General features: G+C 45.1%; 1 protein-coding gene across 2 annotated transcripts in view; it reads left to right on the top strand.

The window, feature by feature from the left end:
- The first annotated feature begins 4,484 nt into the window (after positions 1-4,484).
- The window catches only part of bcl11aa (BCL11 transcription factor A a), a 49,541-nt gene continuing 38,219 nt past the window's right edge, over positions 4,485-15,806 (top strand). The window contains exons 1-2 of one of the 2 annotated variants that reach the window (XM_067528610.1): positions 4,485-4,835; positions 8,576-9,031. In XM_067528610.1, the coding sequence (XP_067384711.1) occupies positions 4,781-4,835; positions 8,576-9,031 (511 nt within the window). In that variant the 5' untranslated portion in view covers positions 4,485-4,780. Of the gene's footprint in view, positions 4,836-8,572; positions 9,032-15,806 lie in introns of both variants that reach the window. The other variant, XM_067528601.1, reaches the window with a different exon arrangement.

Here is a 15,806-nt window from a genome sequence, read left to right as displayed (position 1 = left end):
ACTGCACGTCTTTACGCACGGGTGTCGGGACAAAGGCAACAAAAGCAGCGGCTGGAAAGAGAGACAGAGGGAGAAATGAAGGTATGAAGAGGAGCATGCTGAAAGGGAGGGGGTCTGATTTATCTCAGGAACCCCCCGGTCATTTCCATATATTGAAATTCGCCCCCAGTCACTCAATTTCCCCGGAGCTGTCGTGCGTGCAGAGAAGGCGCGTATGTGACCACCGCCGGTGTGATGCCCTGCAGTCCCTGCGCTTTCCTCACTGTCTTTACAAAACCTAAATTCTCCCCGTTTTACGAACCATGCACTCAGTGCATATATGTACTGAAAATGTGGGCTGATGGCAGTTGAATAAAAGTGCTGAATAGGAGAAATAAAGTTAAAGATGGTAGAATGTGGCCTACATTTTAAACTGAATATATAGGCTACTGCTATACTCCTGCACGCACACACACGCACACACACACGCACACACCTCAGTGCGGCCTGTGTGGCTTTCCTCTGTCTTCATTTTTGACACGCGTTATTCTAAGTCATAAGATATTTAAATAAATCTTTTTCTAATAAATGAAAGATCAAACATGCGACTCCATGAGCTATATCCAAACAAACATGCGGCCACATCCTTCTTGTCTCGCGGACGCGGAGCGAGGCTGCACCTCCGCAGCACTAAGCAGGCAGCCTTGATTGATTTATGACAGAAACGGCGACGCGCTGCCATTTACATGAAGACATTCCCTGCGCGTTCCCTGTGTCCATGGAGCTGTACCGGCTTTGACGTGCCTCAACTTATTAGGCGTGTGTGTGTGTGTGTGTGTGTGTGTGTGTGTGTGTGTGAGTGTGTTGGGAGGTGTATAAAGTCAGAAGAGGAGGAGGAGGAAATGGGAGTAAGGGGAAAAAAAAGACATTCTTTGTTGTTAGCAGATGGAGCGGAGTATAGTGAGGGGTCAAGGTTACTTCTCTCGGATGTGTGTGTGCGCGTGTCTGTGTGGAGGGTGTAAAATGAGGGCCCCTTTATGGGCACCAGCCGAGGATGGCATGGGCTCTATTAAAATCTGTACATTAAGTTTTCCCTGATAGATGAGCTGCGGTGGTTCAGGTTCTATCAGGTTCCAACAGGCTACGTCAAGAAAACCATCATTTGTTGCTCCGCTGTGTGCGCAAAGGCTTCTGGGGACGTTAAAGAGCGTAGCGCGTGAGGATGCCAGTAGTTTGCCATATGATGACAGTTTAACATCCTACCAACATGTCGTAAAACCTCACAATAAGTAGCAACAAATTGAGAAAGTCTCAGCTTCTATCTCTGCGTGGTTTTAGCCCGGGTGGCACCTTCCAACACTCCGCCGTGTCACCCAGCCCGTAAAGACTTCTAGTGTTACGGGATCAGGTTTAGTGGGTGCGGTGGGCGCATGTTGTTATCCAGACAACAAACAAACCACGCGGGAAACTTTATCCCTGAGAAGGAGCAGCTAAAAGTGTCCCATTTATCCCCAATTAGGCTCCTTAAAAAGACACGTCTTTCTCTTTGAGCTCGGCAGGTTTGGACCGTGTTATTGGCGCATTTCAACGCGCGTTTAATCCTCCTCAGGACACATGGATACGAAAGGGAGCTGCGTCTCTATCGCCAGTAGATTATTTAGCTTTTGTTCAAGAAAAAAAACGGAGCGAGTTGCCCAGACTGAGAGGTTCGCATCCTGTAAATCCAGAAATCACGCAGTTTCATCTCGCTTTTCACAAGTGTTCAAAGGACGAAAATATTGGTGTAAAATAAAATACTGGAATCTACATACAAACGAAATTTTGCCTTCACATTTTGCTGGTTTGTCACATTACTTGAAACCAGGCTAAAAAAAAAAAAGAATATAGGTTTTAAATAATTTCTTTTTCTCGGACATTTTACATTTTAACTTTAAGACTTTCTAGTTAAATAGTTTGCTTTTTACTATCGGCGAACAAATAAAATACACTCCATAATATTCAGACAACAATTCTGTGAAATAACCTTAAATTTTGAAGTGACTCTAACACAACAGCGAATAAATAAACTGTTAAAATGAACCAATGTGTGATTAATATTTCTAAGCCTCGTTGCCGCCACATGTGACACACTTTCTGTAACACAATATGATTTAATGTCACTAAATCAAACACTTCTCTACAAACTCTAAACCTAAACGTAAACTTTGACACGCGGCCATTAACAGAATAGGATAATCACTCTGTGCGGGATAATCGGCGCGCATGCACGCGCATTTAAAACATACGCGCGCGCACCTGAACATAACTCCCCGCCACCACACACACACACACACACACACACGCGCGCCCGCACACCGGCCCGCCTAAAAAGCCACGGAGCGAGTTGCAACGTGCAAAGATTCCACTCACTGGTCAGACATTTTTCTCTCTCTCTTTCTCTCTCTCTCGTCTCCCCCCCCCCCCCCCCCATCCACCCCCCCTCCTCCTGTTCCTGTCTTGCTCCCCCCGCCCCCTGTATTAAGTGCGCGTCCTTTTCGGTCAGTGTGAGTAGCTCCAGGTCTCTGTAGCGCTTCTAGATTCGCCTCCGCTGCCGCCACCGCTGCTCCTTCGCTGGGCTTCTGTTGTGGAGCCGCCTCCTCTTCCTCTCCTCCTGTCGTTGCTGCTGCGTTGTCCGGGTGAATTTCTCCGTCGTCTCCTCCTATGTGCTCCCTTCTCTTTCCTCCACCTTGTCCACTTTGAGCACCAGTGGCTCTGTTTTTTTCATTTTTGTTCGTCGTCTCTTCTCTTGACAAAACTCGGATCGCGTCGGGCTGCGCTGCGCCTTCGCCGTTTTAAGCCCCGCGTCTTATATTACCAAACCCCCTTTATTACAAGAGTATTTACAATCTCTTCCCCCTCCTCTTCTTCTTCTTATTCTTCCTCCTCCTTCTCCTCCTCTCCACCCCTCGCCACCACCATCAACGCACCCTCCCCTGTACCATATGCCGCTCGAACCTGAGGCACATCTGAAAGTTATTACATGGGGCGCTTATGGGCCCGCTCGCACTCCCACGGTCTTTGCGGGGCTGCAGTTTGGATTTCACGCAGATAGATACATGCACAGTGAGAATGAGTGTGAGGGGGGGGGGGGGGGGGGGTTGGACCCTTGTCTAAACCGCCACCCTCTCTCTATACACTTACTGTATACCTCTGCATGATGTGCGAAATTCATAGTGGAATGGCTGCATTTTATGTAATGGCACCATCAGTCACCCATATGCGACTCAGACATTAATATAAAAACATGAATTCCAGTTTCTTTAAGTAAAAAAAATATATATATTTTACAACACAATAAAACTTTTCCTTTAAGTTGGGGTCAATTCTTTAAGGGGGTGAAAACATTTTCTGCCAATTAAACCCATAAAGACAGCGTCTGCAGTCTAAATATAAATAGTAATTCATAAAATAACGCACAATGTTAGACACGGATTTTGGATATGATATTTGTGCAAGCACTCACAATATTGCGTTACATATTATCGTGTGATTCTCTTTGTTACACGGGGCCTGGGTGTGATTATCATCTGTAAGCAGATCAGCACAGGCTACTGTGTATGTAAAGCATATGTGAAGCCTCCCAGGTTATAGCCTGCGTCTACATTTCTGTCGCTTGTTCCACCTGCCCGTCCTGTTCGCCGCAACCGGATAGTTCGCTGCAGCTCCTTGACATTTTAACACGTGCATGTCTGTTTGTATAGCTTCCTGATGTAACCTTTACGTGCACACGCTCTGGGAACACAGACACGCATGCATGTGCACGCGCGTCCAGGTAAGTTTGCTAAACAGATTAAACACAGACGGTCTCTCTCTCTCTCTCTCTCTCTCTCTCTCTCTCTCTCTCTCACACACACACACACACTCGCACACACACACACACGCACACACACACACACACACACACACACACAATACTCCCGTGTGTGCATGCAGCGGTATTATATCCGCCCCCTCCAGTGAGCTCCTGTCCGCGGTTTCCCTTGCCCTGCTTCGCGTCCACTTCTCTCTCTCTCTCTCTCTCTCTCTCTCTCTCTCTCTCTCTCTGCATATTGCTTTCATTAGACTCTCTCATGCACACACACACACACACACACACACACGCATTCACACTCCTCCCTCCCTCCAAGTGCCTCTTGTCCGGCCCCCCTGATCTCTATGTCCATTGGCTTCCACCGGGTCTATTTCTCACGTCCAGCCCCCCTCCTCTCTCTCTCTCTCTCTCTCCCCCTCTCTAATGACCGTCCATTGGTGTTGTTATTGCGCGTCCCGTCCGTCCCTCCTCCCACTCCCACTCCCACTCGGGTGCCTCGGCCCTGCCCATGTTTTTGTATGTCGGGTGTCCGTCCATCGCCTGACGTTCAAGTTCGCCGGGAACGTCACGTCCGTGCACTTGAACTTGCACGGCGCAGGGGAGGGGGGGGTGAGGGGGGTGAGGGGAGGGGTGGTGGGGGGGGGAGGGGGGGGGCTTTTGCCATTTTTTTTCCATCTCTCTCCCCTTCTCTCTCTCTCCATCCACCTCTCTCTCACTCTCCCTCTCTCTTTTTTCTGTGCTCTCCTTTCTCAAAAAAGCCATGACGGCGATCCCGCGATCCATCTTCGCCTCCGCGCCATCTTTGTATTATTTCTAATTTATTTTATTTTTTTTCCTGGTGGATGTCAAAGGCGTTGGATGAAGATATTTTTTTTGCCCCACCGGAGTCTCCTCTCTAACCCCGGCTCTCCCCGATGTGATCCGCGCTGAACGCCGCCGCCGCCAGCCACCATGTCTCGCCGCAAGCAAGGCAAACCCCAGCACTTAAGCAAACGGGATTTTTCGCGTAAGTAAAGATGAAAAAAGTCATTTCTGGGTGTCTTTCAATTCATGCAGCAGAAAAGAGGGAACAAGCAGCAAAACCCAAGCATGTGTGGACACCGGACGCACCGCTCGGACCCGCGGTCAACTGGATTTAACAGTGTGGCGAGAAAGTGCGACACATTAGTGCGTAAAAGCCGCTCGGAGAACCCCGAAAAAGAGAAAAAAAAGTTTGTGCTTGTGTGTCGTTGTACAGGCGCCGCTGCGTCTCTGTTACACGGCGAAAATGTGCTTTCATATGCTGTTAAATGCACTCGCTGTGGCTCCGGTGCCCTCACGGTCGCTCCGGTCAGTGGAGACGCGCAGTGCTCCCGGTAGCAGAGCGCGTCCTCTCACCGCGGAGCTTTGTGGAGAAATCAAACCCGGAATATAGCTGTCTGACTGATAGACGAGCAGATTTCATCTGCTCTCTCTTGTTCTATTTTTGGATTGTTGTCAAAAAAAAACCCCAAAAAAACCCAACAACTTGGAGGTGGATTTCTGGATCAAGGGGGGAAATATTTTGTCCGACTGTCTCCAACTCCCTCTATCACAGACTCAGTAGCACAGACAACACAAATCGATTTATTTTACACACTTTAAACTCCTAATGCCTCTTACGTACAAGCGGTTTATTGATGTGTAGTTTAGAGAAGCTTTCTTCCTGAAACAGCAGTGCCCGAGCAGCTCAGCGTAAAGAGACAAGAAGCACAGCAACAGGACAAGAGCACATCTACTCATATCTTTCTGTGTCTCTGTGTCCTTTTCTTTCTTAAAGACAAATTTGTACAAGAACGTAAAACTTAAGATTCCAAAGGTTCATGCACAGATATCAGCTCAACGGTGTGTGTGTGTGCAGCTGCAGCCACAGAACAAACGCGACGGGATTCCAACAATGTTTAACTGAGTCGGAAGAATCAGTTTTTACACACGACGTTTATGTGTCAGCAGAGCTTTATTTTTTAAGACTTAGTTTGATTTATGTGGGCGCGCACGTCTGACATGTGAAGAAGGAGCGGATGAGTGTGTGAGGAAACTGCTGGGCGATTTGCAAATTGGCGTTTATCACCGCACCATGTGCTGCACGGTGCGCAACCTCTCACCGTTTGAGCTGCTCTCAAAGTGGACAGACCCGCACAAAAAAGAAGATTTTAGGGCGTATTTACGCACCAGTGCCTAAATGTGTGTCGGTATGTTGGCTCTCTGTCGCCTGTGTTTTGGGCTCAGAGTGTGTGTGTGTGTGTGTGTATGGCCCCGGTATGGCCATGCATCGTCGCTAGGAGGCAGAGCGCGCTCAGAAAATCCAGCGCTGAACTTGAACCTGATCAGTTTCACCGCACCCCCTCCTCCCCCCTCCGCTCCTATCTACACGGGCTACTATTTGGCGATCTCTTTAGAATAAAGGGAGAGTATACAAGACTTAGGGAAGAAGGGAGGGTGGGGGAGAAAGAGAAACGGAGGGAGGCATGAGGACACCCTAATCTTCTAATCTAAAATTCCTTTTCCTCCCTTCAAACCCACCTTCTCCCTTTTTTTTTTTTTTGTTCATCACATTTTTTTTTTCCATACATACAGGTTGCAATCAGCATATGCAGACACGCAGTAATATACATGTAGACCCCACCTCTTTTCCTCCAACCTTACACAACGCATATACCACACACACGTGCGCGCGCACACACACACACACACACACACACACACGTTTAATTTTGCATTCACATTTGTTTCAAATGTAGCAGATAGAGATTCCAGCAAATATTCACTCGACATTACTCTTTTTTGGCTCCTTTATTTATTTGACATTATTTAGGATTAAACCACATTTTCAGTGTTTGCTTTTTAACAGCAGCCCCAGGAGAAATGAAGCAGTAAGATGTTAGTGTTAAATGTCCTCCAGATTAAATGACACTAACATTCAGGTTTGTATTTTGCGAAGATGAAAAAATATTTTTAAATTGCTTTTATGATTTTGATGGTGAGGGGGAACCTAGTTGTTTTTTTTTAATTTATCAGACAGGTGGAAGTTTTACATACAGTTTGGCAAAAGGGGCTTCGAATTAAGAACATTTGATCCTCTATTTATGTGGTTTGTTATGTGTTATGTTATTATTTGTTATGTTATTATTATATATATATGTCATTATTCTTACTCTCCAGACATGTCCTCACAAAGAGTGACAAGTGACAGTCCAATAATCTGTCTTTCTTTTTTGCAATTCTCTGCATGAAGACTTGCTTTGTATTTTTAATTCTGATCCTTTAATCCAGCTCAGTGCCCTTTTCAGACCCTGGCTGTGCACTCTTGAGCTCAACTTTGGTTGATGCAGCCTTTTATTGCATTTTCATTTTGTTGTTGTTTGATTCTGCAAAATGTAATGCATGGTCCCCCCCCCCCCCCCCCCCCTCCCCTGAAGTTAAATCAAAGAGGACTTGGTGAGGGGAAAGAAGGGGAAAAGGAGGAGGGGATGGGGTAGAAGGAGGTTAGTGGTGGCGCAAACCAGGAATTTATCATGTTATCTCCATGTCCCAGTTTGCGCATAGATGTCACGCAGGATTGCGGTGTTCAAATGATATTTCCTTGAGGGGATGTAGTCCACATTCATACCCTCACTCTCCCTCATTCTCTCTCTCTTTCACATGCATGTACAGGAACTCCATCCCTCCTATCAGACAAAATCTGTACCAATCACCCAGACGGTGAAAATTAAAATCTATTTTTTGATTCTCAGTGGTTTTAAGTTCATTAAAAATGTGAAATTGGCAGCTGAGTAAAGAAGGTCAACATGCACAGAGTCAGACTCTTCACCTTGGACTGGAAGATTTCCTTTAAAAGAGGGACAGTGAATTATGTATCTCTCAATGCTGCTGTGGACGGTGTGGGCTGGTAAAAGATTTCTTTAAAAGAAAAGGCCAGGCAGGAGTTAATCTGGCCTCCGAAGGGGCGAGGAATCAGGTTGAACGACGGCTCATTCTGGGGTGATTTCCCGCTGTACAAGCAGCTGGTATCTAAGAACTTTAAGTCAGGCACGTGGAACAGAGAGCGAGGGGAGACTTTCCCTCTCCCTGACACACACACACTCTCTACCGCCTGGCTTCCATTCCATTTCCTCGGCACATATGTTGGACATGTTTGTGACAGTTTTCCCTTCTGCTGATTACAGGATCAAACCCTGTACAAACAAACAAAGCAAGTCAAACTCATCCACATATTTTTATTTTTTTTGTATTTTTGTTGAGTGCTGCATTTAGCCATCATTTTCTAAGCTTTCCCTGTCATTGGCAATGAAATTGTAATCTTTGAGGAACCTTATTTGAGCTTTGCAGCTATTCAGGATATTATTTCCCACCGTTTATTCTTATGATGTGTGATCCAGATCAGCTTGCATTGTAATTATTTTTCCCTGCATTACATGCATTTCTATCATTACAAGGCACATTTTCTCAGCCCCTTATTGTGTGTGTCACATGGCAGGCTCTTATTTAGCTTTGCCTCTTTAACTCTCGTGTTGCATGTGACAGAGAAAGAAAGGTTTTGCTGCCTGCTCCTTGTCATCAATTCCCACAAATTGTTTTATCGATAGGTTTCAATTACAGTAGAGAAAAAGAGAAATATATACATGTGGTCGTTGTTTGTCTGCTTAGAGTCACCTTCTAATTTCTTTTCCCTTTTTTGTTTGCTCTCCCTCTTCCTTTCTTCTTCTTCCTCCTCTGCCTCGCCAGCAGCCGAGCCCCTCTCCACGGCCGTCGTCTCATTGGAGGAGCTGTCGGAGCGCTGCTTGGATCACTCAGAGGAGAGCAGCAGCTTCAATGGGCACCACCCCAGCTCATCCGTTGGCCGACTGGCCCGGCTGGCCCGGCTGGGTCACGACGCTCACCCCTGTCTAGAGCAGGACCTGCTAACCTGCGGTCAGTGTCAGGCCACCTTCCCCCTGGCAGACATCCTGCTCTTCATCGAGCACAAGAGGAAGAGATGCCACGGGCCACCGTGCCTAGCTGTGGGCCGGGGTCTGGACAAACCCCCCTCGCCTTCCCCTGGCCTGGCTCTGACCCCGTCCCCCAGCCTGGGTTCCCTGCGCAGTCGGAGGCCTGTGGAGGTGGGCGTCCAGGCCACGCTGGCAGATGACGATGACCGGCTCTCGTCGCCCAGAGGGATTTGCCCCAAACAGGAGCCCCTCCCAGGTAATCGTTGTGCTTTCACACCAGCCGTCACAGATCACCTTTGGCTGGATGTTAGCACAGCTGCTGACATGCTGTGAAGTAAAACAAAGAAGCAGCAGCTCTGCCGAGTCGAGGGCTGTTAGATCATCCTTCCAAAGGCTACCTGTGTATCTGCTTTTGCTGGGATGTATTCAGATGAGAATCTGATAGAACACAGTGAATAGATGAAACATAATTCACTCTTTCCCTGAAAAATCACTTTGTCGAGTCGTAAATGTTCTTCTGTAGTTTGGACGCAGCTTTTGCAGTCCAGATTCTACTTCTCCAATTATGACATGATGCCATATTTATTGTGCGTGTTGCTCTGGATGGCTGTATATTTTCAGGTTTGTGTGTTCTTACTTACATTGCTGCATTATGTGTGTTGCAGCACAAGTAGCTAGAACAGTCTGCAGTCTAGCTGACAAGTTTTACGCCAAACCTCAGGAGGGCTGTAGGAGTCGTACCAATGCTGGTTATGGCGAGGAATCTGATTGGCTGAAACTTTAGGGAGTGGGTGCTTTGAGACAAACAACAACAGAAGGGCATCGCAGGTGGGGAGGAAACCCGCAGGAGTTAGCCTCTGTTCCTTTTTACAGCTGACACAACAACACACACACACACGGGTTTGATTTAGAATGGCTGTCTCACTGTGTGTCTCGGTGTGTGTGTGTGTGTGTGTAAAGCCTCTTGGTTTTACATACCTATGAAGAGTGTGGGTGTGTGTGTATCCTTGTATGAAAGAGAGTTTAGGACAATGTAGCTGTAATCTTATCGGTCCAAGTCGAAGCATTTGTCCTTCTACTGCTCCTCTGAATCCAATGCAGTGAAGGTGTGTGTGAGGGAAAAGTTTGTTTTCCCAGTTTGCCCATTCTGACCATGGTACCCAAATCCCACAAGGCAAAGAGTCGTGGGTGACCTTGACTTTGTAATACCACTGGTCAGTGTGTTAGTTGTGTTGTGTTGTGTGTGTGTGTGTTTGTGTTTGCAGCTGGGGGATCATTGGTGAAACTGTGTGTGACTTTCAGTCTAGGCAGTAACTGCAGCTTCTTTCTGGGATCGGCTGTGCAGAGTGTGTGTTCTTGTGTGTGTTTGTATCTCTCTCATGTGGCCTTAGCAGATGTGTCCTGCGCTCAGTGTGGTCACCCCCCACCCCCTCGTTCCACTGTCACTTACCCGACTACATGCAGCCCAGCTCTCTGTTTCTTTCACTCTATCCCCCTCTCTCGCTCTCTGAGTTAGCCTCTGTACCAAACTTCATGGGCAAAACACACAATTTACCTCCAGCTTCATCTCTCCTCTCCTTTTTTTTCCCCCCCTTCCATCCTCTTTCCCAGCGCACGATTCAAATGGGAGGCGAGAGGAGAGAGGGAGAAGCCAGTTTTAGTTTTGCTCATAGAGGGAAAGTCATTTATTTAAAGCGTCTTAACACCACTAATTATTTGTTGCAGTGCCATTTTTTCCCTCCTTGTGCATTTTAATTAGCAGTAGTTTTTAGTGGCAGGCTGCCTGTACTAAATTAGCTGTTACAGAGAGAGCGAGAGAGAGTGAGGGAGAGAGAAAAAAAATGGGGTGGGGGTGGTGGTGGTGGTGGTGGTGGTGGTGGTGGTGGGGGGGGGGGGGGGGGGGGGGTGAAGATGAAATAGAGCAGAGGAAACACATAAGGAAAGTACACTATTCATCACTTTGCTTGTTGAATGCGGCTTACGAATCCTTAATGTTGCAGTTTGTTTCCATTTTGTCATTTTTTTATATGTGTGTGTGTGTGTGTGTGTGTGTGTGAAGCGAATAAGTCTGATCGTTTCTTGGAACTGATTTCCACTACAAAAAAAAAAAAAAAATAAAAATACACAGTTCCATGAAGTTAAGATGAGCAAAACTGTTGCCAGTTGAAGATGTGTTTGACCTTTGACCCCTTTAGTTCCCGGGAGACATTTATCTATCTACTAGAAGTCAGCATAAAGGAGTTAATGCAACCTGTGTGTGTGTGTCTTGTCTCGTCTGCAGTGACTATATGATTCAATGCACACACACGCGTGCGTGCACACACACACACACACACACACACTCAGACACTCACAAGCTAAACTGGGTTATTAGAGCGATTTACATCATAATACAGGCGTCTGGTTGCTTCGGGAGCACTGTGTGTGGGAACGTCTTGGTAGGAACAGCTGTACACTCAGACAGGAGAAGAAAACAGGACAGCAGCAGCCTTATATATCTTGTCTGATGTTGATGTGAAGCTGAATGGCAGACAGCAGACCGAGCATAATTAAATGTTTGCTGGTTGGAAATTTACGCAGAGAAGAAACTTTTAAGCTTTCCATCTGCGCAAGGATTAGTTTTTTTTTTTCCATTCACACCTTTCCTCTTTAATCGATGATTTTAATAATATTATCATTTTTTGTTGGAGCTTCTCCCTCAGACGCCAGACACACACCAGCACAGACACCACTTTGCCGGCTTAAATCTATTCAGCACATTCGTTCTGATAGCCGATCATAATTAAAGCCAGTAGTTTCCTCCCTCCACCGCCACTGTGACCCCAGCTTTCATCCCAATTGACCCCAAACTGTCACAGCGACGTAAATATGGTCAAAAGGAAAAAAAAAAAAAAAAAACCTTAAAGCTGCTGGAATCTCAGCTGCGATCATGTCCGTCCAAAAGCATTCCTAATGACGAAAAAGGAGGCGAAGAGGAATGTGTGTGTGTTTCTTATTTGTAAATGCTGGCTTGGTGTTCCAGTGTGTCTCATATGAGGCCTCTACTCAGTCAGTGAGACATCCAGACCTCCAACAAAATCCTCTAACAAAAACTCCTTTATATATTCAGAAAGGCAACAATTCCTTTCCTGTTTTGGATCTCGAGCACTAATATATGCCACATTTGTTTGGGCAATTGACTTCAGTATTTTTAATTGAACACTATTTCAATAACGTTTACCTTTTGTGTGCATTTCGTTGGCATTTAATTGTAATGTCTAGTCATTTCATCCAATTCTAATAATATTTTATTGACTTCTTGGAGAAATACACCGAATATTGACTATATGTTTTTCTTTATCTTTGCAAATGTAGTGTGTTTCTTCGGCACACATCTGTCTACATGATGTGACGGATCTGTGGCTGCCTGTTGTAAAATTGTGTATCTGTGTCTATGGTCCGAGTGCTACTGCGCTACTGCGAGGCTCAGAGGAGCACAAAGCATCGGACTTGTGCCGGAAAGCTGCTATTTACATATCAAACAGCTCCGACTGTCGAGCTGTTACCTGTGTGTGTGTGTGTGTGTATGTGTGTGTGTGTGTGTGTGAGAGAGAGAGAGAGAGAGATAGTATTGTACAGGCAAAATGCTGATCAGTGATGCGAAAAGACAGCATACCCGCCGACCCCCCGCGCACGCACACACACACACACACACACACACACACACACACACACAGTTAGTGCTCTCCCTTGCCCATTTATTCTATTAATCCCTGACTGAGATGAAAATTCTGATTATAATCCCTGAGGCGCCCCTCATTCAGAAACAGCATCACTAATGTCTCCAAAGAGAGGGGTTTGCATGTGTGTGTGTGTGTGTGTATGGCCACGTCTCTCTGTTTTTTTTTTAAGTGGTTATGATTGAAAAAAAAAAAAATTCCAGGCTTGAAAATTGAAATTCAGTATGAAATCTTTGTGGATTATTTCTAAAAACAATTTTTTGCCGTCCAGTTTGCCAATTGATTTCTCGCAATTGGCACCAAGAATTTAATCCTGTCCTCCATGGAACACTAGTGATAATATGTTTGTTAATGAGCTGAAATTGATATGGAGAAAGAAAAAAAAAAATCATCTGATTGACCACAGATTTTATTGAGCAATATTGGCTGATGAGCCTTTAGCCTTATCAGTTTGAGCTCATTACCAGATATATGATAAATTCTGGGAAAAATATAGACGTTTCTTCAGAGGAATTTATCAGCCAAACTGTCATGTTTGTTTTCAGTCCTTCATTCTGAAAAGTGGTCCTGGCTTGAAGCCTCGCGACATGAGAATTGTCAGACTATGATGTAGTGATTTGCAATTAGCTTATCATCACAGGCTAATGCTGCCCACCTCAATACACATTAGTGCATTTTTAACACCCATTCATTGTCTGGCTCCGTGTCAGATCTCTCTCACTATCTCATGTCTATTCTCTCCCTTGTCTTCTGTTTTTTTTTTTCATTTTCTCTTTTGGCTCGTGTGTTTGTCTCTCTCTCTCTCTGCAACATTAGTAGTCAATGCAAATCCAGGACAGCCAATGGATACTGAATCAATTACAGTATGTTTGGTGTGTGTGTATGTGTGTGTCATGCTGTAGCACATCCCGGCGAGTCTACAAAGAGATTTCACACACTGGCTGCCATTACTAATCTATTGTTGCTCCGTCTTTCTGTCTTTCTTTCTTTTTCAACATAAGATTTTATTTAGTGGACCCGAGTGCTGTGTTTGAACTCTGCCGTCTTTTTTTTTTTTTTTTTTTTTTTTTCCACAATACGGGGTGAATGTGAGTGTGTCGGCATTTTGATTGAGCTTACTGTATGTAAACGTGATCCTGCGTGCAGCAGAAAGCAGCAGCAGGAGAAGACGTACAGAAGGCCCCTCGAATGAAGCTAATAATTTGCCACAAGAGCCAGTCGGCTGTGCTGTGTTTTGTTTAAATGCATATTGAGAAAAATCTTGCTGCAAATGTGTAGGTGTGTTTTTGCATAGTGTGTCTGCAATGCAGACAGATTTTTTTTTTTTACCCCCCCCCTCCTCAAAAAAGGGGATTCACTGCTGACAAAATCTGGATGCAATAACGAAGACCTGAAAGAAATATTTAGTGTTTCTCAAAATAGAATGTGAAGCATTTCACATACATTCAAACCTGCTTTTCTCCAATGATGATGGAATCTGTTGGTTTGTCCTTTATCCAATTTGATAATGCTCACAGCACACACACACACACACACACACACACACATATTCTGTTACATAAGCTAGTATTAGAGCAGCACCTCTGAATTGTTGAATTGAATCTAGACTGTTCCAATCCTGGACCTTAATTTAAAGAGGTTCTTCAGCAACTTAATATTGCACTTTGATTAAGTTAGGGGACTCATGAGAGACAAATTAAAAAGGAACAGTCTGAATCAAAGCACAAGAAGCTGTGATATCATGACTTTTATTCCAGAATGTCCAGAATCCTGCTCCAAAAATGGTGGATCCTAAATTTCCATAATGCAACTGATTGACTTGCAACGATTCCCTGCTTGTTGCGAACGTTGCCCATCTTCTTAAACTCTCCTAATCACTCTGAAACACAGGCTTCCCAGTGGAAACATGTGGTACCCGGGTTTAGTTGGGGACAACCCTGATGGCATCGTCAGGGTTAAGATTCTGAAAGTGCATATAAGAAGGCTAAGGAGGCTCAAGCACTAATGCTTTCCCAAATTAACTAAAACATGCCCCTCCTAACGCGGACCAAGGGGCTTTCTTTCTATTACTGATGCCATGAAAACCAGTAGTGTAAGGTACAGGCAAGTAGCACAACACAGGCTATTTAAACAAGTTTGTTTCATTGCTGTCACACACATTTGAAATTCTGTCCAAATGTTTACTGTCTTCACACACTCAGCTCCAAAGCCCCAGGTGGAAAGCTAAGCAAGCATTTAAGAAAGGATGTGTTTTGTTACACTTATTTCAGTCCAAGTAGAAATAAAATACCAGTGTATTTTAAAATGGTGACTGTAATGCACTGTTTACATGCCTTTGACTAACAAAAGGATTATGCAGTTATATTAATAAATACATAAGTACAATTTGAGTTCAGATTAGCTTTCTACTAATAGATCCGCTGTTTTGCCATTAAAGCTCCTGAAACCCAGTGAAAATCCCTGCACATCCCTGCTCAGCCATCCGCAGAGAGTGGTGGCAAGCAAGACAAGTAAACTGATCTTACTGTGTAGAATCTGTGGAGTTCCCCTGCGTGGAAATGACTCTGCAATAACCCAGGAGTTGCTGAAGTCTCTTTCAGCAAGAAAATGGCCCCCTGAGTAAGGTCAGGGCCAAGTTCTCTGAATGTGACCTTTGACCTTTGTGTGAAGTGAGGAATGAAACAGGTTTCCCCGTGGTGATCAGTGCAGTAGATTCTCACATTATTAAATTATTGGCTTGAGAATAACAGCACGAAACACATAAGGTTTCTCTGGTGCTTTTTCTTACAGGGCAAATGCAATAAATTAAAATTGATTAATGTCACAAAATAGATATTTTTTCAGCGGTATGGAATCAATCTTAAGTGGTGTGTGTTTGGATGAAATAGAAATGCAGGGCCTGACTAAATGTACTCACTTTCTTCCTCTCTCTATTGAGTGGGGAAAGAGACCTTCCTATGGTGATCAATAGAGACTCACATTATATTAGTGGTTGGAGGATAACAGCATAATAACAGCATGTTGTTTTGGCTGCCAGGTTCTTCACCGTGCAAATTACGTTAGTCGTTGTAGAAAATGGTTGTAAATAGATTAACATCACAAGTGGACTGTACATGTGCAGTACATGGCTGCACATGGGTGTGGAAGAAATAGAAGAAGAGCAGGACGTGAGCAGCAACCACCACCATGCATGAAAAAACAGCACAAAGAGTAAAAAAAAAAAAAAAAATCCAAGGAAAAGACGTCACTCTGCCCACGATCTTTGATTGACGGCGGATCCCTGGGAAGTGTGGCGCAGAGACACGCCGCAGC

This window comes from Channa argus, chromosome 1 (assembly GCF_033026475.1).
Source record: "Channa argus isolate prfri chromosome 1, Channa argus male v1.0, whole genome shotgun sequence".
NCBI classification, from domain to species: domain Eukaryota; kingdom Metazoa; phylum Chordata; class Actinopteri; order Anabantiformes; family Channidae; genus Channa; species Channa argus.
The sequence above is the reverse complement of the archived record's forward strand: the minus strand, read 5'-3'. Positions and strand labels throughout refer to the sequence as shown.